The 23259-nt window shown below is 42.4% G+C and overlaps 1 protein-coding gene across 2 annotated transcripts in view; it reads right to left on the bottom strand.

Moving 5' to 3' along the window:
• Positions 1-18816, bottom strand: part of HEMGN (hemogen) — a 41319-nt gene extending 22503 nt beyond the window's left edge. Inside the window, exons 1-2 of one of the 2 annotated variants that reach the window (XM_032636341.1) lie at positions 18778-18816; positions 15120-15267 (exon numbers count right to left, since the gene is read on the bottom strand). Coding sequence is in view for 1 of the 2 variants with exons in the window: in XM_032636340.1 (XP_032492231.1) it covers positions 15149-15224 (76 nt within the window). In the remaining variant the exon portion in view is untranslated. The remainder of the gene's footprint in view (positions 1-15119; positions 15268-18777) is intronic. The other variant, XM_032636340.1, reaches the window with a different exon arrangement.
• Positions 18817-23259: the final 4443 nt, after the last annotated feature.

Genomic DNA, 23259 nt, shown 5'->3' with positions numbered 1-23259 from the left:
GTGAGCACCTTTAACAGATGGAGCTCAGCATGTGATCAGATCTGATTTCATCAGCATATATCCTGGGCAAGTTCAACGTGAGGATGAAGACTTCCTTTGTGCTTCTTTATGTTCTGTATTGTCACCTTTTATTGTTAGCACTCTCATTTTAGGGAAGCCAGAGTTGCTCAGCTGTGATAGACACCTGTGTGGGAGTCATGTAGCAAAGTCTGATGTTCCACTGGAAGAAAAGAGGGTGCAGGTCTGCCCCAGCACTTTGTAATGAGCCCTCCCCTCCCTGTCAGCAACAAGCACATCTATTCTTAAGTATCAAAATGTTCTTGGTAATCAAGAGAGAAATTAAACCCAGACAGAATTGCCATCTTCAGAGACTGCCAGCAATACCCAGAATTACCCATAATCCTTCTATCTGATGGGCTTGGTCTTCTTGATGAAAATAAAATAGGATGTTACATGTTATTACTGCCATAGCCTTCATTATTAAAATTGGATACTATGCTTCACTTCTCAGGAAACACTAACTAATAGGAGCAATTATCACCCTGAAGAGTGTGTGGTGCTGCAGATAGAGCCTGGACTCTTGGATCAGAAGATAAGTAGGGTATCTATTTCCACAGAGCTGCTATTAACTTCTGTTTTTACCCAGTTCAGATGGGTGTACAATACTTTGTGCTCATGCAAAGAGACTGGACAGAATTATCAGGCAGAATTTAAATAACTTGGTCCATCCAACCAAGACAGATTTTCCTTTCTAGAAAATCCTACGCCTACCCTGATCTATGGAAAACTCCATTCCCATATCCCACTACCAAATATGGCACCCACATGGATTCAGTCGTCTCTCTGAGGAGGAATGAGTAGAATGAAACTTCACTAATCCAGTCAATTCAATTCCCCTTTAATGGGAATTAAATTAAGATCTCAATAAGACACAACAGTTCTGCTTTCTAGTCTTATATAGAAATTATGCCTTTAGCTCTAAATCCTAGTTATCTCTGACAGAGGAAGTGAACAACTGATCAAGTAATAGAGTTGCTACAGTGTAGGGAGTAGGAGTGGAAAGAAGAGATTGATGAGTAGGTGATACAATATGTAAGTAATGGGCTTGAGACTTTCTAGTAAGTCAGACAGTGATGCTTGACTGGGCAGGAGAGCTCTTTGTTTTGTAAATTACTTGCAAACTGGTAATTGTACTTTATGGAGTTAAGTGAACCTGGGACACAGTAAACACTAAATTTCATAGAATTTCACCGCTTGAAGAAATCTTCAATGTCATCTAGTCAAATTTCCCAAGAGATGTCTGAAAGCCCTGTGTGGACTCAATTTACCAGAAAATGTTTCTGATTTCAAAAATTTTATTAAAGAAAACCCCACAGAGGGACTTCCCTGGTGGCGCAGTGGTTAAGAATCCGCCTGCCGATGCAGGGGAACATGGGTTCTTCCTGGTCCGGGAAGATCCCATGTGCCGTGGAGCAACTAAGCCCGCGAGCCACAACTACTGAGCCTGCGTGACACAACTACTGAAGCCCACGCTCCTAGAGCCTGTGATCTGCAGCAAGAGAAGCCACTGCAATGAGAAGCCTGCGCACCACAACGAAGGGTAGCCCCCGCTTGCCTCAACTAGAGAAAGCCCACGCGCAGCAACAAAGACCCAACGCAGGCAAAAGTAAATAAATAAATAGTTTAAAACCCGCAGAAATTTTTACAAGTAACCCCATATGTTATAGTTCTGAATATTACTTCACAACTCTGAGAAAGTCACTTCATTTTTGTGGGCCTTTGCTCAAAACATGACCTTGGGCAAGTCACTTCACCTCTCTGGATATTAGTTCCCTTATCTACAAAGAACCCCAGCTCTGTCTTGCCTGCCCCTCAGGGTGGATAACAGGCTCAAGAAGATGATAAAAGTGGAAGGTTTTGGTAACCACAGGGTACTTTCTAAAACATAAGAAGTGTTGCTACCAGCTCCTACATTCCCCTCGAGCGACATCCCAATGCTAAGCAAGAGTAGCAATGTTTCATCCCTCTCCATTCTATTAAGATGTTTCTCCCCCTTGCCCATAATTCTCCCCCATAGAATCACCCACAGATGGGTCCCTACAGGAACATTCTCCAAGGGGTCCTGTGTTTTTTTCATGAAAGACAAGGAATGGGCTTGTGCGAGTCGCAAAGTCTGAGAGGGAACGAGCTGCACGCATACAGGGAGGCTTTCAGTGGGAGCAGCTGCAGGCCTTTTGCTTTTCTGCACATCCTCAGCTACCAGTGCCACTTGGCCCTAGGCCTCTATCAGCAAGGGTGAACCCTAAGGAGCCCGGCAGCTCCACACAGAGGACCCTCATAGCATAACCTCATAATGGTACAGATTATTGTTCATTCTAACAGGCATTTAGTAAGTGTTTGTTGTGAGTCAGGTCCTGTGCTTGCCACAGTGGGTAAGAGATGAGTCAGATGTGCTGCCTGCCCTTGAGACCTCACAGTTTAGTGGGAGAAACAGACTCATGAGTGTCATATACAGACTGGGTTATGACCAAAGCCCACACAGCGTTTGGGCACAGTTGATGGATCACTTAAGTCTGTCTGAGGGCTCAGGCTGGGCTTCTCAGAAGAGATAAGATTTAAATGTTACCTTAACAAGAGTGTAGAAATTCTCCAGGGGGATTAAAGGTGGTGGGGGGCTCATTTCAGACAGAGGGAGGTGAGTATACAAAGGCACAGAGATGTGAAAAGGCATCTTGGTTCTGGGCACAGTAACAGAGAAGCTGGAATGTGTGCTTCACACCAGGGAATGGAAAGATTTGAAACCAGAGAGGTAGCTGGGGGCCCAAAGAGAGGCTTTTATGATGTCATGGGGAGCCACTGAGGGGTTTTAGGGTGGAGAATGCCATAATCAGGTAATGTTCTTAGAGCATTTAGGTGACAACAAGGGGTCTGGGTGGGAAAGGAGAGAGAAGATAAATTCACTGAGGGTATTAAAGGAAAGCACAGATTCTAGAGAGATTTAGAAGGTAGAAATGACATCTTATTATGAGAAATTCTAAGAGCTCCAGCACAGAAAATTGAAAGAGAAAGACAGCAGACTAAAAATTTAGTGAGGGTCCACAGGTAAGATGACAAGATATCTTGTATCAAGCAAATCACACCCTGACCTCCATTTCTTGATGGCCTGGCCGAGATGGCCTATGTAATGTTTATGGACAGGAGGTCAAAAGCTTTCATTACAAATTATTTTTACAGCTACAGAAGTGGATTCAACAGAACTGGCTGGCTAGGCCAGTGTTTCCCTCCTTTCCCTCCTGCCCCAAAGCTAATTGCTTTGTCAAGGAGGATGCCTTCCCCAGATAGAGAAAGGCCACATTTTGGTTAAGGATTGACAAATAGCTATGCCAGGATCTCCATACTAAGTCCTAGCTAGATCCACGCATTACCACAAAGAACTGCATAGCTCAGAATGCTTGGCTGCCTATAGCATACCGTCACAGACCACACATGTGGCAAATTCCCAGAAGAATTGATATATGAGCTGGGTCTTGAAGAAAGCAAAGGAAAAATAAGCACATTAAAATGATATCCTACCTTTGGCCCTTTTTTAGAAGTACACCTAGAATGTTCTAGAGCAGAGCTGTCCAATAGAACTTTCCACAATGATGGGAATGTTCTTCTGTATGATCCAATATGGTAGCCACTAGTCACATGTGACTATGGAACACTCTAAATGTGGCTAATGTGACGGAGGAACTGATTTTTTTTAATGTTATTTTTAAATTATTTATTTATTTATTTATTCATTCATTCATTCATTTATTTATTTTTGGCTGCGTTGGGTCTTTGTTGCCCTGTGCGGGCTTTCTCTAGTTTCGGCGAGTGGTGGTTACTCTTCATTGTGGTGCGCAGGCTTCTCATTGCAGTGGCTTTTCTTGTTGCAGAGCACGGGCTTTAGGCGCGCAAGCTTCAGTAGTTGTGGCTCACAGGCTTAGTTGCTCCGCGGCATGTGGGATCTTCCCAGACCAAAGCTCGAGCCCACGTCCCCTGCATTGGCAGGTGGATTCTTAACCACTGCGCCACCAGGGAAGTCCCAGGAACTGATTTTTTAATTTAATTCTTATGAATTTAAATTAAAATAGCCACCTGTAGCTAGTGGCCACCATGTTGAACAGCACAGCTCTGAAGCCCACTTAGCAAGCCTATATTCTGTTTCTCACGTTTATTCTTTGCTTCATTCTCCACGCCTGTCTCTGTTCTCTTCTGCCTAGTCCCTCCAGGTTGATATACTAATTGACTATCTTCTAGCTTCCAACATTGGACCTGTTTCCTGATTATTGATTTCCTCTCTCTCTCATCACAGCAGAACCCTGGACTATCTTCCATTTGACTCATACCTTAATACCTCCCCAACCTGTGCTGGAGTGTGGGCCTAGAGGAAGTAACTTCAGAGAACCTGTCCTGCCACGTTGGGCTCTCCACCAGGCCTTATCCTCTCCCTCCCTTCTTTTCCTCAGTTTCTTTTCTAGGCCACTTTAACCAGCTAGTTAGTAACCTGAAATATTCTTTGGTGTTTTCCCTCCCTGACAGCTTGAGTTAGAGGATGGAACAGTTGGAGGATGGAGGTGTATATATTGGGGCTGGGGAGGGAGGCTTATAACTGGTTGAACAAATACTTTGATTTGAGGTCTCTGGGCTCCATCTTGAGGCCTTTTCTGTCAGGCCTTTTTAACTTTGATTTATATACAGATAGCAATATTGATAGATTGATTACACCTGTGGATGGAAAGGATAGATTCAGGATACAAAAAAGGGTCTTGATAGGCCAAAGCATTGGGCCAAATTTAACAGGATGCAGTGTAATGGTGACAAATCTCAGATCCTGCTTTGGGGTCTAAATGGCTAATTGCCTAAGTACCAATATATGGCTTAGAAGACTTGGTAGTTTTAGCTAATTAGGAATCAGTAACGGATAACAAGAAAGGCAATAATATCCTCTTGGAAAGCACTAATAGAATCATATCCAACAAGAGAATTCACATCCAACAGAGACGTGCTCAATTCCACCCTGACCAGACCACACGTTGATCACTGTTTCAGATTCTGAGCACCTCACTCTTTTTTTAAAGGGTGAACATTGACAAGCTGAATGACCACAGTGGTAAAGGGACTGGTAACCTGTCCTATAAGGACCTGGGACAATTGAGCCTTACAAGAGCAGACCATGGGGACAAGGTCACTGTCCTAAATCTCTAAAGGGCAGTCACAGAACAGAAAGCAGGCATGCTTTAAGTGGCTCCAGAGGGCAGAGCAAAAACAAACGAGTGAAAGATGGAAAGAAATTTTTTAAAAAAATGAGCGAAAACTCTAGCAGATTTCAGCTCAGTATGAGGAAAATGTTTCCAGTTGTCAGAGCTGTGATTTGGGCAGTTTAACCTGCAGAGGCAGAGTTTGGTACAGACCCTGCAGAAACGATGTTAAACATGCCCCAAAGCCAGTCTGCTCAAATATTGATTGTCTCCACAGTGATGGATAGCTAATTCAAAATGTGTAGGCCCCATACATGCTGATCCCATTTAGCTTCCAGGTTCTATACTAAGTGTTAACTCCTCATTCAAGCTCACATTCTTGTTAAATAACCTGGGCTCCTCGTATGTGGAAAACCGGTTTCGAGCACAGAACCTCTAGCACCAAGCAGAATGGCAACACAATTTTAGCTCCCGAGCAAATGGGTCTCACAATAGCATGAGTTCAATGTATGCAGTAACATTTGAATATGCTGTATAATAAGCGTGATGATTACTCTGAGAAGAATATTTGAAGAATAAAATAAGCTGTGATCATTAGAGGAAAAAGGGGCTAGCAATTTATGGCATGGCTGCTGCTTGATATTCAAAAGTACATGACACCTCTCATCACAGGTAAAAGGTAACTACTGTGATTATAAAATGTAATGACAGTGGCAGGAAGTGATCAGAATTTTACCGGAAACCAGTTTGTGGTATAGTTTCTTACCACATTCAGATTTATAACTTATAAAAACGTGTTCCCATTTGGTTGTTTGGTTCCTCTGGGCAGTTTGAATGTGAATCCATTGTAATCTCAACTTTGCAGGAAGTGGCCGACCGAGTTTTCACGGGAAATGAGAAGCTGAGGTGTGGAGGCCTCAGGTTGGACGTGGGGACATGACAATCACCTTGTGCTGGGAGAGAAGCTGTAATGGGGAGCTGGTTGGTGCCCCACACCTTGGATGACCTAGACCAGCAGTTCTCAAAGTCTGCTCTGCAGATCTCTGGGGGATCCTGAGACTCTTCCAGGAGGTCCATAAGATCAAAATTATTTTCCTAATAATATTAAGATGTTACTTGGCTTTTTCACAGTATTGAAAGACTTCAAATTATATGACTCAACTTATATGAAATGTCCAAAATAGGCAAATCTATAGAGACAGAAAGCAGATAAGGAGCTGCCCAGGGTAAGGGGAGGCCAGAAGGTGGAGCGACTGCTTAATGGGTACGGGATTTCCCTCGGGGTGATGAAAATGTTCTGGAACTAAGTAGTGGTGGTGGTTTCATAACTAAATGCTACTGGATTGTATAATTTTAAATGGTTAAAATGGTGAACTTTATGTTATATAAATTTTACCACAGTAAAAATCAGTCCAAAAATAAATAAGTAAAGCATTAAAACGAAAAACAGTAATCTTTTGGAGTTCTGACTACCTGCTCTTTGCTGCAAATACTCCTCTATATCCCGGCTCCTCCCTTACCTCCTCAGAGCAGTCTCTCAGAGCTATCTGAGAGGTTTCGTCCTGGGCTTTCATCCTCAGTTTTGTTAGCCAAATAAAACATAATTCTCAACTTTTATGTTGTGCATTTTTTCAGTCAACATGACAAAAGAAAAAAATGGCTAATGATATTAAGTAAATGAAAGAGATCCATTCTTATGACTTGTTAAATGTTTCCATATAATTTTTCAGACCTCATAGCATGTTAGGGCTAGGAGAGACCTTGGTTACCTCCTCATGCAAGTTGGATATAGGGCAGGGGGATTCCAAGGTGATCCTGTGGAAGAAATAGGGATCAGGAGCTAAAGAGGAGAGATCAGGAGTAGGGAACAAAGTCTCCCAGGAGCGGATAGAATGCATAAGATAATAAAGCGAGAAAGGGTTGCTTAAGATGATTATCAACCAGCATTTAGGAAACCCCCTAACCAGAAGAAAGGCCAGAGGAAGGCAAGAGAGCTAGGAGACGGGAGAGTCCCAGAGCAGGGCAAGATGCCCCAGGGCATGCATTAGCAACAGGGAATACACAGAGTTTCAAATTAAAGAGCGCTTCAAAGCTTCCCACAAAAACCAGTTGCAGTGCCTTGTCCCATCCCACCCTGACCGAGCTCCCCAGAGGCAACTGCTGCCAACACTTTTAGCTATTTCTTCTGATGTTTACCTCATATTTATAGACACATGCTCTGTTCTATGTCTTGGTTTTTCCACTTTAGACATTATCTATTGACTTCATATTATTAGAAGACTAGGATTTAGCTCTCGGCTACCACCTCTAAAAGCCAAGTGGGCACTAGTAAACTGGAAACCAAGTGACCCATCTTAAAGGGAGGCAGCTGCTATTCAGCGGGTTATTGCCAGGGAATGTAGCTCTGCAATGCAGAATGTGTCAAAGTATGTTCATTTGTAAGTAATTAAAACACAACCAGAAAACTGACTTAACGATGAAGCTCACACTAAAAGTCCAGGTAATTTAAGCTTCAGGGTTGGTTTGATTCAGCAGAGCACCAATGTTATCAAAGCTGACCTTGATGTGAGATGGCTAAGGACAAGTCCCAGAGCTCCTTGTCCATATCCAAAGAGATACAGGTCACTTCTGGAAGCCTCTTTCTCAGGAGTCCTAGCAAATCTCTATTAATCTGGATTGAGTCTTATGCCTGTAGGAAATACTATGGGGCTCAGCCCAGGTCCCCTCTTCTGGGGCAACACATGAATCCCTCAGCTGCTGGGAATAGTCTTGCTCTGAGCCTTAGGAAACCACTTCCCCCAAGGTTTTACACCCCCTTCCAGGGTGCAGCCTGAGGCCTGTGACTGGCTGATGTGGGAATACAAATGTCTGGCACCCTTACTTAAGTTTGGGACAACTCTGAAGGGCCATCCCCATTCCTGAGTTCCTGGGATCAGCTGAGGCTTTGGTTGTAACTACATTGCACCTACTTTGCTGGTCGGCTTCTCTCCACCCCCACCCTTGTCTTCTTCAGGTCCCCATAGGTGTGTGTCCTAAGGACACTCCTCAGTAAGCCTTCTGCATGCAGCTCTCTATCTCAGATTCTGTTTCCAAGGAACCCAGTCTTGAAGCAGTGCTTGTTTCTGAATCAACAAAGGTGACAAAAGGTAGGGCTATGCTGATGAATTAGGACTAGTTTGCATGCCCTGTTCTAGAACCAGGGGTGGGATCAGCCTCTCCCAACAGCACATAGGCTGAGCCAGAGAGGATAGGGACTGGAACAAAGCCTTGAATTGTTTACTAAAAAGGGAAGAATCATATTGGGGAGGCAGCTGCACAGACCTTTTGATCTTTCCAGAAAAGTCACAAACAGTTTATGTAAACAAACAAACAAAAAACTCATGATGTTTTAATGTCGAAAACTAATTGAGATATTTTAAAACACTATTAAGAGCCAACAAGTCATGGTCTAATACTGCCTGCATTTCAGCAGTTTGCAACCTTGGCCAGAGAGAACATAGGTGTAGTTTGTAGCCCCAGAGAGCTAAGCTGGCACTAATAGTGATCATGAAGTCAAGATTTCAGCTCAACCTAAGGAACAGTTTCCTAAAGATTTGAGCAAGATGAAAACGGAATGAAGCACCTCAGGAGATGAGTTCCTTGGCAACAAAGGCCATTGATTTTTTGTTTGTTTGTTTTTTAATTTATTTATTATTTTTGGCTGTGTTGGGTCTTCGTTTCTGTGTGAGGGCTTTCTCTAGTTGCGGCGAGCGGGGGCCACTCTTCATCGCGGTGCACGGGCCTCTCACTGTCACGGCCTCTCTTGTTGCGGAGCACAAGCTCCAGATGCACAGGTTCAGTAGTTGTGGCTCACAGGCCTAGTTGCTCCGCGGCATGTGGGATCTTCCCAGGCCAGGGCTCGAACCCATGTCCCCTGCATTGGCAGGCGGATTCTCAACCACTGAGCCACCAGGGAAGCCCCAAAGGCCATTGTTTGAGTCTTGTTAGAATTTGAACTATATGATCTTTGAGTTCCTATTCATTGAATAGGAATTTTATCCATATAAAGTAGATATCCATATAAAGTGGATCCACTTTATCCATATAGAGTGGTTATAACTTTATCCATGTAAAGTGCCGTGTATACATAAAATACCACTGATACACCCTTTGGCTAATGTCAGTAGCAAACAGCAATGGGATTGCACCAACAGTTCTACTGAAACACAGCTCAATTTTCTTTTCTGGAAAACACACTCCATTTGACTCATTTCTTCTGGGTACTTCAGTATCAAAGGAAATAAAAGGTGAAAAGAGAAGCACGTGATTCTTTGCCCTGCTCCTGTCTTAGATACAAAAATGTCACCAGCAAATCCTTTACAGATATCACATTATGAGACCCTCTGTTGCTTAGAAGTTAGCAGTATATTCTAGCATGTCAGAGCTGGAAGCATCTCAAAGATCATGCAGTCTTACTCTTTCATTCAATAGAAGACACAGAGAAGAGAAGGAACACACCTGAATGACACAGAAAAGCCAGGATCAGGATCCAGATCTCCTTACTCTCGGAGCAGAGTTCTCTCACTGCAACCCAAAACCCATTTTTTGTCATTAAGGTGAAATAATTTGCTATTGTCAGCTATCCTGGAGTGATAGGACTTCTGGGCTAATGGGCCTCAAGATTCTCACAGACAGGAGGTAGCCAGGCTCTGTCCTTTTCAGCAGTCTAGAATGCCTAATCATTTGTAGAGATAGGTTATTTGATTCTGTTTAGGATTTTATTTTTAAAAGGTAATATGCTCACATGGTTAAAAAAAAAAAAGGTGTTCACTAAAAGTTTAACTCCCACTTCTTCCCCCATCCCTCATACCCCCCCTACAGGTGATTTCTCTTATTAGTTTCTTGTGAACCATTATAAGAAATTTGAAGTCACCTCCCTTGATTCTCAAAACGATCTGGTAGGGTGGGGATATTTACTCACCTTCATTTCACCTATGAGGAAACTGAGACTTAGGGAGCCTAAGCAAGTGAAAGAATGAAAAACTAACCAAGTCCAAACTCAGTGTTCTTTCCGCAATTTCACTATGCCTTTCAATAGCTGCGAGGTGTGTATAGAAGGTACAAGTGGGCATGGAAGGCAGGCTGAGCCACTGAATCAGAGCTCCTTAAACTTCCCAACAGGACAGAGCTTTCAGAGGGAGTGACTGGCCCAAGGTGAAAGGGAAGAGGGACCCACCAGGCAGATGTCCACCCAGAAATAGCATTTGTTTCATCCTGCCCCTTCATCTCATACACCTAATCTGTCACAAAGCCCTGTCAAGTTTTCCTGTGAAATATTTATCCCATCTGCTCCTCCCTTTCTCTTTTCACAGCAAAAACTCTGGTGCAAACTTCAGTTACCTCACATTGAGTTATTGTCACAGGCTTTTAATTGGTCTCCTGGTGCACAAATAGCTTCAACCTAAATGAGCATGTATTACATCCAATTTCCATTTATAACATGTGGGTAAATGATGCTGGTCCTTCATAAAGCCTAAATTTTAATCTTTCAACTCCACTCAGTGGAAACAACCTCATTAGTGTGTTAGTAAAAAGGGTCATGTAAAGAAGACTTGCTCCAGCTCAGAAACAAGGCCGGTCTTGAGAAAGAAGAGACTTGTTAAGAAAATGAATAAATAGCAATGTTATTCATACACTGGAATCGTACTCATCAAAAAAAGAAATGAGTTACTGATGCATTCAACAACCCAGATGAATCTCAAAAATATGTTGAGGGAAAGAAGTCGGACACACGAGAGTACAGGTGTATGATTTCATTCATATGAAGTCCAAGAACGCGCAAAATCGTCTCTTGGGGATATAATTTAGAACAAGTGTTGCCTCTGATGGGGCACTGGAAGGGATACAGGGGGATACGATAGCAGTGCTTTCTATCTTGATTGGGGTGTTGGTGAACACCTTTGTTAAAACTCACCAATTATATGCTTAACATCTGTGCATTTTACTGTAATTACTCCTCAATTTAAGAGAGAGAGAAAGAGAGAGGAGAAAAAAAGAGTGAGAGGGAGGCTGACCTGCTCAGGCTGTTGTAGAAAGAAGAACCCAGATGTCCAAACACAGTGGCTTCTGAGTGGCCCCCTGCACTCTCTCAACTTCTCTCTAAAACACATCAGAGGGGTGAGAGGGAGGGAGACGCAAGAGGGAAGAGATATGGGGATATATGTATATGTATAGCTGATTCACTTTGTTATAAAGCAGAAACTAACACACCATTGGAAAGCAATTATACTCCAATAAAGATGTTAAAAAAAAATAAAACACATTTGAAGACATCGGGAAATTAGGAATCTCCCAACACTGTACAAAATCTGACAGAAATGTAATGTCAGAGTCTTGGCAACATCTCTACCCTTATAAAGTGCACGTTGCAGCTGTATGAAGAAAATCCAACCCAATTTTGAGCCCCTATCACACTCACCTCCATCCCAGGAGCAGAGTGCCCCAGAAAAGGCGTAAAGGCCCTTGGCCTCTCCCACACCGTCTGTCCTCTGGGCTCTGGGGACCTCCAGCCCTTTCGGAATAGATCTCAGGCAGGCAGAACACCTTTTCCCAGCATCCACACCCACTGTCAGGGGCCACCTCTAACAGCTCGCAAGCTTTTTGATTTAAATTTCATTTGTTTCCGAGAAATACAAGGAGAGAGTTTTAAACGCAAAAAAAGACTACTACGGAGCTTGTTACCAAAACAGCATGCTCCTGCCTGGCCCCTCCCACTTTCCTCCCTCTTCTCCAGAGAGAGCAACTTCAATTCTTCTAGCTGTCGTCTCTGGTGTCTGCCTTCTTTTATATAAATAATGTGGTTATATTACATCCAATGTTTTTTGAACATTAAATATTGACTTCCTACTATGAAAAATAAGGATTTAGTTCTCAGGTCCTCACTCCCACACAGCTTTGACTTCCCACCTCCTTTCAGTGTTGGTTATTTATGTTATGTGACTACATAATGTTTACAGATGAGCCATATAACATATTGTAATTATATTTCTTGTACAACTTTTTATTTTTCCTGGAGTTAAGAATGACCTCTTTTTATTGTTTTCATTTCTCTGTCAAAGCTGCAAAGTCACCTCTCAATGCGGCTGCACAGGAGGTAATCTTCATGTTTATTTTCCAGCATACCTCCTGGAGCCCCTGTCCTCTGTTTCCATCTGTATTCGGTTGTCCTGGAGGCCCACTACAGCTACCCTTAAGGGAGGGTATTCTCCAGTAGCTTCCTGAGAAAGGGTGCGTGGAGGGTTAATATTTTGAGATCTTGAATGTCTGAAAATATTTTTATTCTTCTCTCACTCTTGAATGACAGTTTGGCTGTGTGTTAGGTTCTAAGAGGAGGATCCTTTTCCTCAGAATTTCCTCAGAAGGCATCAATTCCTCCACTGTCTTCTAGTTCCCCGTGGTCTATTAAGTCTCATATCATTTTGATTTTTGATTCTTTCATTTTGACTTTTTTTGTTTTGTTTTGTTTTGTTTTGTTTTTTGCGGTACGCGGGCCTCTCACTGTCGTGGCTCTCCCGCTGCGGAGCACAGGCTCCGGATGCACAGGCTCAGCGGCCATGGCTCACGGGCACAGCCGCTCCGCGGCATGTGGGATCTTCCCGGACCGGGGCACAAACCCGTGTGCCCTGCATCGGCAGGCGGACTCTCAACCACTGCGCCACCAGGGAAGCCCTCATTATGACTTTTTTCTCTCTTAGGACACTTTCAGGATCTCTGGTTTTCTGATTTTCATTATAATATGCCTTGATGGGCCATTTCAACCTGGAAATCCAAAGGAATTGTGTTGTATTATTGCTTGATAATTTCATCCTTTACAGCCGTAGGTACTGAAAATACTGGCATTTGGAGGCCTCTCAATGGAAATGCCTGCTTGCTTCCTGATCACCATGGAGTGATACCCACAAGTCTCTAAGACCTATCAGTACATCAGCGCTTCCAGTCATCTGTTTAGCCCCTCTCTCGTAAATATGAACGGACATTCAAGGATGGTCAGATACTCAGGAAAGACTTGTGAAAATTAACAAAAGGAAATCTCACTAAAATGGAGCTGGGAGGCCAGAGGGGGAGCTCTCATGTACATACCACGCAACATCCATAGAGATCCTGACAGGTAGAGACCTACCTTGCATCTCTAGCAAGAAGTGACACTACTATACCACCTTGGGAGGAAGAAAGATTTCTCCTTGCCTGGCAACAGCTCAGCCAGTGAAAGGCCACTATACTTCAAAGTCCCAGTTTCCTCCAATGGACTTTTTGTTTTTAACAGCCACTCCCAATTTCCCCTTCTCTATAAAAGAGTCTCCTTTCTTTTTCTTAACTAGACTTGCACGTGGTTCACCGTAGTTGTGTGTCCTGAGGTGCAATTCTTTGCTGCTCCCAAATAAACTCGTTTTGCTGGTAAAATAACCGGCTGTTTTATTGTTTTGGGTTAACAGACTCTAACACTAGAGCCAGAAATCTGAGCTAGTAAAAAGGAACTTGGAGAAAATGGAGACAATTCAGATATCAGAATAAAACTTTATCTTCTCAAAGAGAAGAGATGTTACAGCAACGAAATAAAAACAGGATGCTATGAAAAATGAATAATTATAGAGACAAAAAAGTGCCCTTGGAAACTATAGCTAAAATAAAAGAAATTTGGTTATCTTAGATGTTCACTCTTAAACCAGTCACTTTGGACTTGCCTCGTGGCACAGTGGTTAAGAATCCGCCTGCCAATGCAGGGGACATGGGTTCAATCCCTGGGCCGGGAAGATCCCACATGCCGCAGAGCAACTAAGCTCATGCACCACAATTACTAAGTCTGCGCTCTAGAGCCTGCGAGCCACAACTACTGAAGCCCGCGTGCCTAGAGCCCGTGCTCTGCAACAAGAGAAGCCACCGCAATGAGAAGCCCATGCACGTCAACGAAAAGTAGCCCCTGCTCACCGCAACTAGAGAAAGCCCACGCACAGAAACAAAGACCCAACGCAGCCAAAAATAAATATTTTTAAAAAATAAAAAATAAACCAGTCACTTTCCTCAGAAAAGAATCCTCCAATCTCCTGCCTTTGGAGATTAGCTATTAGCATTCTGGAACTAAGTGGGGAAAGGGGAGTTGGAGGGGTATCTCGCCATTTGGGATGTAGACTTCCACTTAATTCCCTCCATTTGATTTTTTCTCTCTTTCTTGAACTCTGATTAGTCGGATATTGGACCTCCTGGACTGATCCTTTGATTTTATTTGTCATTTAGTATATTTCATTACGTTTTTGTTCTACTTTCTGGGAAAATTTCCTCAACTTTATCTTTAAATCCTTTTAAGGATTTGGGAGGATGTGGAGATAAGCATATGAGTTAAATCCATCATGACTAACCAGAAATCCTTCTGATATCATTTTACATCTTGACTGATGGTACAGCTGACTCTTGAACAACACAAGGGTTAGGGTTGCCAATCCTCCCTGAAGTTGAAAATCCATGTATAACTTTACAGTTGGCCCTCCACATCCAATCTGCATCCACGGATTCAATGAACCTTATATTGTATAGGACTGTAATTTGTATTTATTGAAAAAGAATTCACGTATAAGTGGTCCCCCACAGTACGAACCTGCATTGTTCAAGGGTCAAGCGTGGGGATTTCCCTGGCTGTCCAGTGGTTAAGACTCCACACTTCCACTGCAGGGGGCACAGTTTCAACCCCTGGTCAGGGAACTAAGATCCCACACGCCGCATAGTGAGGCCAAAAAAACAAGGGTCAACTGTGTATTCTTCCGGGGAAGAATGATAATAAATAGGGAGGGAGATAACATGGAGGGTAGCATAGGACTAGTGGTGGCACTGTGCATTCTGAAAGGTATGTCTTCTACTTACCTACATGGTTAATGGAGATGCACTCTCACCTGGGCCTGGTGTCCCCAAGTCCAGTGCCGCTCTGAGCCCATGTCTCCAGAGAATAAACTTCTGGTCTTCTGTCATTTGTCCACTGGCTTTCCATTTGCTAAACTGTCCCAGAGGGGTACTGGTGAGATAGAAAAATAAGTGAACAGAGAAGGAGGTCCAGAAATAGACTTAAGAATATGTAAGAACTTAGTATGTGTTAAGGGTCACATTTCATGTTCATTGGGGGAAAGATGATTACTTAACACATGGATGGTATTGGGACAAGTAGCTAACCATTAAAAATAAAGAAAATTAGACCTTTACTTCAAGGCATACATTAAAATATTAATCTATATAGATTATAGATTTCACATAAAAATGAAACCAGAAGTATCAGATGAAAATATAGGTGAATGTTGATATAGTCTTGGGGTGGGGAAGGCTCTCATGACATGAGAGCAATAAACATAAAGATCAATTTTATCCTAAATAAAAATTTGAAATTTTTCTTCATCACCCCCCCGTATGTGTGTTTGTGTATGTATATATACATACATAAATAAAATTTTAAAAGCAAACAACAAGTGGGGAAAATAGTTTGAACATGAATGTCAGACTAAGGGTTAATATTCTTAATATATACAGAGCACTTATTAATAAATAATTTTAAAATACCAACAGGACATAAACAGGTAACTTATAAAGGAAAACAAATTCCTTATAAATACCTGAAAAAATATTCAGCCCCATTAGTTATATAAACAAGTACAAATTAAAGATGAGATATCATTGTCATCTTACCTAATTGATAAACATTTTTTACAGTTTTATTGAGATGTAACTCAGTTACCATAAAGTTCACTTCTAAAGTGTACAATTCAGTAGTTTTTAGTATGTTCAGAGAGTTGTGCAACCATCACTACTATCAAATTCCAGAGCATTCCTGTTATCCCAAAAAGAAACCCCATACTCATTAGAAGTCACTCCCTATTACTCCCAGCCCTTGGCGACCACTAATCTATTTTCTGTCTCTATGGATTTGCTTTTTTTAGACATTCCATATAAATGGAGTCATACACTATGTGGTCATCTTGTCTGACTTCTTTCAGCTAACATAATATTTTTAAGGTTCATCCATGTTGAAGCACATATCAGTACTTTATTCCTTCTCATGTCTGAAAAAAATTCCATTGTATGTATATACTACACTTTGTTTATCTATTCTGTTATGGATAAACAACCAAAATGTCCAGTTTATGGACATTTCGGTTGTTTCCAATTTATGACAATTATGAATATTGCTGCTATAAACATTCATGTACAAATTTCATATGGACATACATTTTTATTCTCTTGGGTATATAACTAACAGTGAAACTGCTGGCTCTATGTTTAAGTTTTTGAGGAACTGCCAAGCTGTTTTCCACAGCAGCTGCACCATTTTACATTCTCACAAGCAATGCACAAGGGTTCCAATTTTTCCACATCCTCACCAACACTTGTTGTCCATCATTTTAATTATAGGCATCCTAGTAAGTGCAAAGTGGTATCTCATTGTGGTTTTGATTATCATTTCCCGAATGCCTAAAAACATTAAGCTTCTTTTTGTGCTTATTGGCCATTTGTATATCTTCTTTGGAGAAATGTCTATTCAAATTCTCTGCCCATTTTTAATTGGGTTATTTGTCTTTTTGTTGTTGAGCTCTAATAGTTCTTTATCTATTCTGGATACAAGTCCCTTATTAGATATATGATTCATAAATATTTTCTCTCATTCCATGCATTGTCTTTTCACTTTCTTGATGGTATCATTTGAAGCACGAAAGTTTTAAATTTTGATTAAGTCCAATTTATCTCTTTCCTCTTTGGCTTGTTGTGCTTTTGGTGTCATATCTAAGAAAGCTTTGCCTAATACAAGGTCATGAAGATTTACTCCTAGGTTTCCTGAGTCTTATAGTTCCAGCTCTTGTATTTAAGTCTGTGGTCCATTTTGAGTTAATTTTTATATATGGTGTGAGGCAGAGGTTCAACTTCTTTCTTTTGCATATGGCTATATGAGTCCAAGCACATTTTGTTTAAAAGACTATTCTTTCACATTGAATTGTCTTGGCACCCTTAGGTTTTCAACCTTGACATTAGTTGAAAAATGATTGACAAAGATTTTTAAAAGATAATACCCAGTTTAGGCAAGACTGAGGGGAAGTCTTACACCCTGCCAATGGGAGCATAAAAGAGGAACAGCGTCTGAAGGGCAATTTGTCATGTATATCCGATTTGAAAAATATGTACTCTGATTCAGGAGTTGGACTTCTAGGCATTTATTTCAAGGAAGATGTTACGTACAATGGTGAACAACTGGAAGTAACCTAAATGTCTATCAGTAAAAGACTAGGTGAATAAATTGTGCTACCATTTCATCTGTACAATGAAATATGATGCAGACTTTAAAAATGATGAAATGATTTATTGACTTGGAGCAATTCCTGTGACCTACTGCTAAGTGAAAAATAAAAGCATGTTACAAAGTGCTCTTTATAGTAGTATTCCACTTTATAATATATTTTACTTATGCATCTACATTCATAGAAATAGCTCACTGTTAACAAAAATGTTAACAGTGGTTGCTGCTAGGTAATGGGATTTTGGCTGGCTTGTATTTTCTTCTTTATACTTTTGGTGCATTTTATGCATTTGCTACATGAATATATATTGTCTTTATATTCAGAAAAAGAAAAGCTATTTTCATTTTGTAGAAGAATGTCCTCAAGGAATATATATTGTAAAAGACTATTCAATGGTATGGAAATATTTTCATAATATGTTAACTGAAAAAAGCAGGTTATAGTATCCCACTTAAAATTTTTTTAATGTAATATACACCCTATTTCCTAGGTACTGTGATACTTTTTTTCCACCTTACTATTTCTGAAATAAAAATGTCTCTTACAATCAATATGAATATTTAATGTAGTGGTTCCCCCCTCCCTGCCTGCCTGAAAAGCTGTTATTAATGAGATGAGGCTTCTGGCAATCTGAGACTTGAGAAAGTGCCATATGTGTGTAGAGAAAAGACTGGAAGAATAGACACCAAAACGTGAGCAGTGTTTAGCTCTGAACTGAGATTTTTCTTTTCTTTTTCTTTCTTCTTCTTTTTCTTTTTTTTCTTTTTCTGGTTAAGTATAGTTTCCAAGTTTTCTGTAGTACGTGCATAAATAAACATAAAGAAATCAGGAAACCGGCTGCCCTGCTTTTCAAGGAAGAAGCAGAGTGTGAGGGTATTTGGGACTTTGGGCCTTTACCAAAATAAGAGACTAGCAAATTAGGGTGCACACAAACCACCTTGCATGCCCACTGAGGGGCCCCTGGCTGGGCAGGAGCTGGCAAAGCAAGCTTGAGAGCAGATGGTAGAGTTCGGTCAGCGGGAGCAGGGCTCTTGGATCAATCTTAGTTCTGTGTGGACAAGGAAATCCCTGTGAGGTATGAGTGAGTCCAGATGGCGGGGATGCTGGCTAATTATGGAGGAGAGGGATGTCCAACACCGCGGGGCCACACAGATATTTTCCAGGAGTATGTTCTCAGTTACTCAAGAGAGACCAAGGCCTGCATGAAACAGAAAATGAGTCCACCCTTTTTGAAAATCAAAACTTACATTGATTAGAGAATTCCCTGGCGGTCCAGTGGTTAGGACTCAGCACTTTCACTGTGGTGGCCCGGGTTCAATCCCTGGTCGGGGAACTAAGATCCCTCCAGCAACTCTGTGCAACCAATAAATAAATAAATTATAAATAAATAAATAAAACAACTTACATTGGTTTGAGGTGAGCCCATCCCTCAGCCAAAAGGGCAAGGTAACTACAGGAGATGAAGGGCATGGAGCAGAAGTGGAAGACTAATGGCCACAGCAGAACTTCGATAACCCCTGAGGAGGCTAGCAAGCTCTGGGCCTCTGCTTAGAAGGGAGGGACTCTGCCTTGCAGCAACTGTGACTGGGGCACAGAGAGAGTGCCAGGCACAGCGCCAGGTAGGAGCTTCACCCACAGGATCATGTGTAATCCTCATAACAGTCCCCCGAAATAAGCAGCCTGAGGCTCCTAGAGGTTATGTGGTTTGTCCCAAAGCACACAGCCTGTAAGTGATGGAGTGGATTCCCACATTACTAGAGTCCATCTCTAAAAAGAGAAAAACATTGAGCAAAGTTAACACTCATATTTGTCATGAGTATTAACTCATTACTTACCATAGTGTTAGCTGGAAAAACAAGTTTCAAGCAAAAATCTTCAATCTGATCCCAATATTGTTTTTTTTTAATCGTGAAACATAATTTTCTTATTAAATTTTGTGGCTGCGTCACGTGGCATGCGGGTCTTAGTTCCCCAACCAGGGATGGAACCCGCGCCCCCTGCAGTGGAAGCGCAGCGTCTTAACCCCTGGACTGCCAGCGAAGTCCCCCCAATATTGTTTTCTTAAAAACTATGTATAATATAGAAAAAAAAAACTGCAAGGATATACACCTTAATGGTGGATATGTTTCAATAGTAGGAATCTAATTTTAAATTTTAATATTTTCTTTAGTTTTTTCTTTTTTTTAACTTCCTCTGCACCCCCTCCTTGAGCATGTAAATCTTCTTAAAGCAGAGAAAACAAAAAGGCTTTTCAGAAGCAGTTGTGAGGACTAGTGGATCAAAGTTTTCAGAAGCAGTTGTGAAGACTAGTGGATCAAAGTAATGAGAATGAATTACAGTGAGATTTTAATGACAGAGAAATCCAGGTTCTTACTAGCTATGTGAGTTCCACTTGGCTTTGCTAAGCCTGTTTCCTAAACAATAAAAGGGAATTATAGTCTTGTCCCCGTGAGCTGGTGCCAGGATTAACTGAGATGCAATGTACACAAAAGTCCCAAGCACAGTACTTGGCATAAGGATAGTGTTTAGTAAATGTTAAACCCGACTCTTGGTGGTCATAGCTCTTCCTTGCTGCCCCAGGAAGGCCACGCACCTACAGCTGTTTCAGAGAGCAGAACGGAATCTGGCTGTCTTGGCAGGGGCCCCTTACTGAACCTGCAGCTGCCTGCACACCTGACACTTTCCCCTCCTCATTTTTTTTTTTACCATCTGGTGACTAACAGGATCTTATTCCTTAACCCATTTTCACCCAACTATTTGCCCTCCTCTCTCCGTTTGTCTCAGTGTCTCAGCTGTTTCTAGGTAATATTTTTGAGTACATGTGACATTATTTCAACATAACACATTTGCAGGGCACCTATGTTCTAAAGATGGCCCCAGGCTCCTGCTCTCCATTCATATCATCCAGAAATATTTGTATGAGCTCACAGTCTCGCTGAGAATTTAGATCCTTCAACAACTCCCACGTGTTGCCTAGCTGCTATAACAGGCACACAGACCATACTGTGGAGACTCAGCGGACGGATTTACCAGTGTATGCAAATGTGTATGGGAGAGGAGGGAAAGAATGGAAGTGTTTAATATTTAGAGTAATGATTTCTTCACCCCATCTTATGCATCACCTTCATATACTGTCTTTCTTAAAGAGAAAAGGTGCCGATTCTGCTAAACTGGTTTCAAGGCCAGTTAAGCCAATGCCTGAGTGGGCCTGTTTCATCTTCAGATTTGCTGAAGTCTGTTCACAGACACAAAGTTTGTGGAAGGCTCTGATCATCTGATGACGTTGCTGAGGCAGTGGGGTGGAGAGCAGATCCAAGGAGCTACAAACTAGCTCCGAGTGTTCTCAGACATTTTGGAGCTTACTGGAATACACACATTCTGATTAACAAGCAGTTTTAAGGGTCAAAGGAGTGCCAAAACCAGGCATTGTTTGGTATCTGTATTACTTATTAGGTAAACATTAAATCAATGGAAGTAAAAGAGATTTACCCATAGTTCAGACTCCCTCACAAACTAAGATGTTTTCGCTTTTCCTTATTCCCTTCCAGTCCTTCAAATCCATAAATCCAAAATCATGATAATGACTGCAGCTTAGATACAGTTCAATATTCTACTTCTTTCTCACACCCAGATGCATACACAGAATGATGTTAAGTACAGCAATATTCACAACCAGGACAGTTGTGACAACAGCCCCTTCAGGCCTGTGGACTGACAGTCCAGTGGAAGATGTTGGCAGGGCAGTGAGACACACCCTGTTCTGCCTGTGTTATTTATGCCTTTGGCAGTGAAGCCCCTGACAAAGAAGCATGTCACTGGAACACACGCTCTTTGTTCACAGAGGTGCATGCCAGCACCGGCTGTGTCAGAAGGGACAGTGCCGGGTCTGTAGTCTCTCTTCTGGCTCTTTTGCTTTCTTTTTATTTGCTGCACATTGTGGCTATGTTTATTAATTACTTTGTAGCTTAATCTTATAAAACACACATTTATCTTGTGAGCCCTCATACCGTTGAGTTGGTCATAAAGAGAGGACAGGATCCCAAGATTCTGCCCTGTTTCTCCCTAAGGATTGATATCACCTCCCCCACAAGCCACCAGGTTCCCACTCTCTCTAGCACAGAGCTACCACGTCCCAGTCTCCTTCAGCATCTCCCCTTTACCTACAAGATGGCGCCTGCAGCCTCTGTTTGGTATTAAAGCCTCTCTACAATTGTTCCCAACCTACTGTTTCACAGCAGACCCCCATGCTACGATTTCATTCCACACAGACTGATAGTGTAGCAGAAGAGACACAGGCCTTGGAGTCAGACCCATCTGGGTTTAAACCCTAGCTCCACCTCTTGTTGGCCACACAGCTTCAGTTCCTCATCTGTAAAACGACTAAAATACAAACTACTTCACAGGGTCGTCTGAGCATTAAATTAGAAAGAACGTATTAAGCCCTAAAAGTGGATGCTCAATCATTGCTTGTTAGCTCATGGAACTAATTTGCTAGTTTTTTTGTAAAAGCCTTCATCTCATGGCCCTGCGGTTCTCATAACCTTACAGTTACAGACCTAGTGTAACATCCCGAAGAGCACTTCCCTCATCATTTTCCCGTCACAGAGATGACTGCTGAGACTAACATTTTAAATACAAGACTCAGGAAACAACATACTAGAAAGGTTTTTTTTTTTTTGCCTTTTTCCATAATCCTTCTAAAACTTTTTTGCTTTGACATTTTAATGCATTTGATATTTTAAAAATTGATATAGGTAGTTTTGTTTGCCACTAAATGAACTTAGGTGAAATGGAAGAGCACAGTCTTTCTTAACTTGAAGAAAACCTTAGGTTAATGCATAGAATTGTAAGTTTTTCTCTCTTCATAAATTGTTCTCAATCTTGGAGTCTCTTGTCCATACTAGAATTAAGATGGTATCTGATTTGACACGTGACGTATTTACTTATTTTAAGCTGAATGTAACATTATTTCTCTGAGGTCTGCAAAGCCGACTTAGTGCTCTAACCCTGTCTCTCAGGGAGCTCTCTGAGCCAGCCCATTACAAAGGCTACCTGCCAATCCCCGAAATGGAGACCATCGAGAATCCACACACCTCACAGGGGTGCCCTTAAAAATAAACGAGATAAAAGTCTTCGAAGAAACTGTAAACTCCGAGGCCCCATTAGAGATGCTAATTGCTGCCTTCGCTAACCTATATTTAAATGTTAGAAAACCCAGGGAGATTCTCCCGGACTTGGGGACGCTCGGCTCCCCTGTGGCTTGGGCAAGCGGCCGGGGCTGCCGTGTCCCCGCCGGCCACGAAGGCCGACTCCGCCCGGTGCCACGCGGTAGAACGCGGGGCCGCCGCGATTCTGCCCCCGACGAGGATCCTCGCAGCACTTCCAGCCCCACACGGTCAAGGAGACGCGGGGCTCGGGCTGTTGGCCCCACACGGTGCGGAGGAGCGGGAGGTGAACCCGAAAGCCCTCGTCCCGCGCTCTCTACAAGTCTCCCGCCTTCGCGGGTGTCGGGCTGGCCAGGCCGAGCCTCCGCGGAAGGACTTGGCCTTAGGTACCCCCTCAGCCAGGCTGTAAAGTCCCCCCTCAGCCCTCCCGGCAAACGTCCAAGCGCGGGCTGGAGACCCGCCTCCGGGCGCGTCGAGGAGGGACCCCGGGGTCTCAGCTTAGCTGCGGGCGGGGAAGCTCCCGAGGCGGGTCTTACATCAGCCACCCCCACGTGCGATCTGAGG

The sequence above is a fragment of the Phocoena sinus genome, chromosome 6 (assembly GCF_008692025.1).
Source record: "Phocoena sinus isolate mPhoSin1 chromosome 6, mPhoSin1.pri, whole genome shotgun sequence".
Classification (NCBI taxonomy): Eukaryota; Metazoa; Chordata; class Mammalia; order Artiodactyla; family Phocoenidae; genus Phocoena; species Phocoena sinus.
The sequence above is the reverse complement of the archived record's forward strand: the minus strand, read 5'-3'. Positions and strand labels throughout refer to the sequence as shown.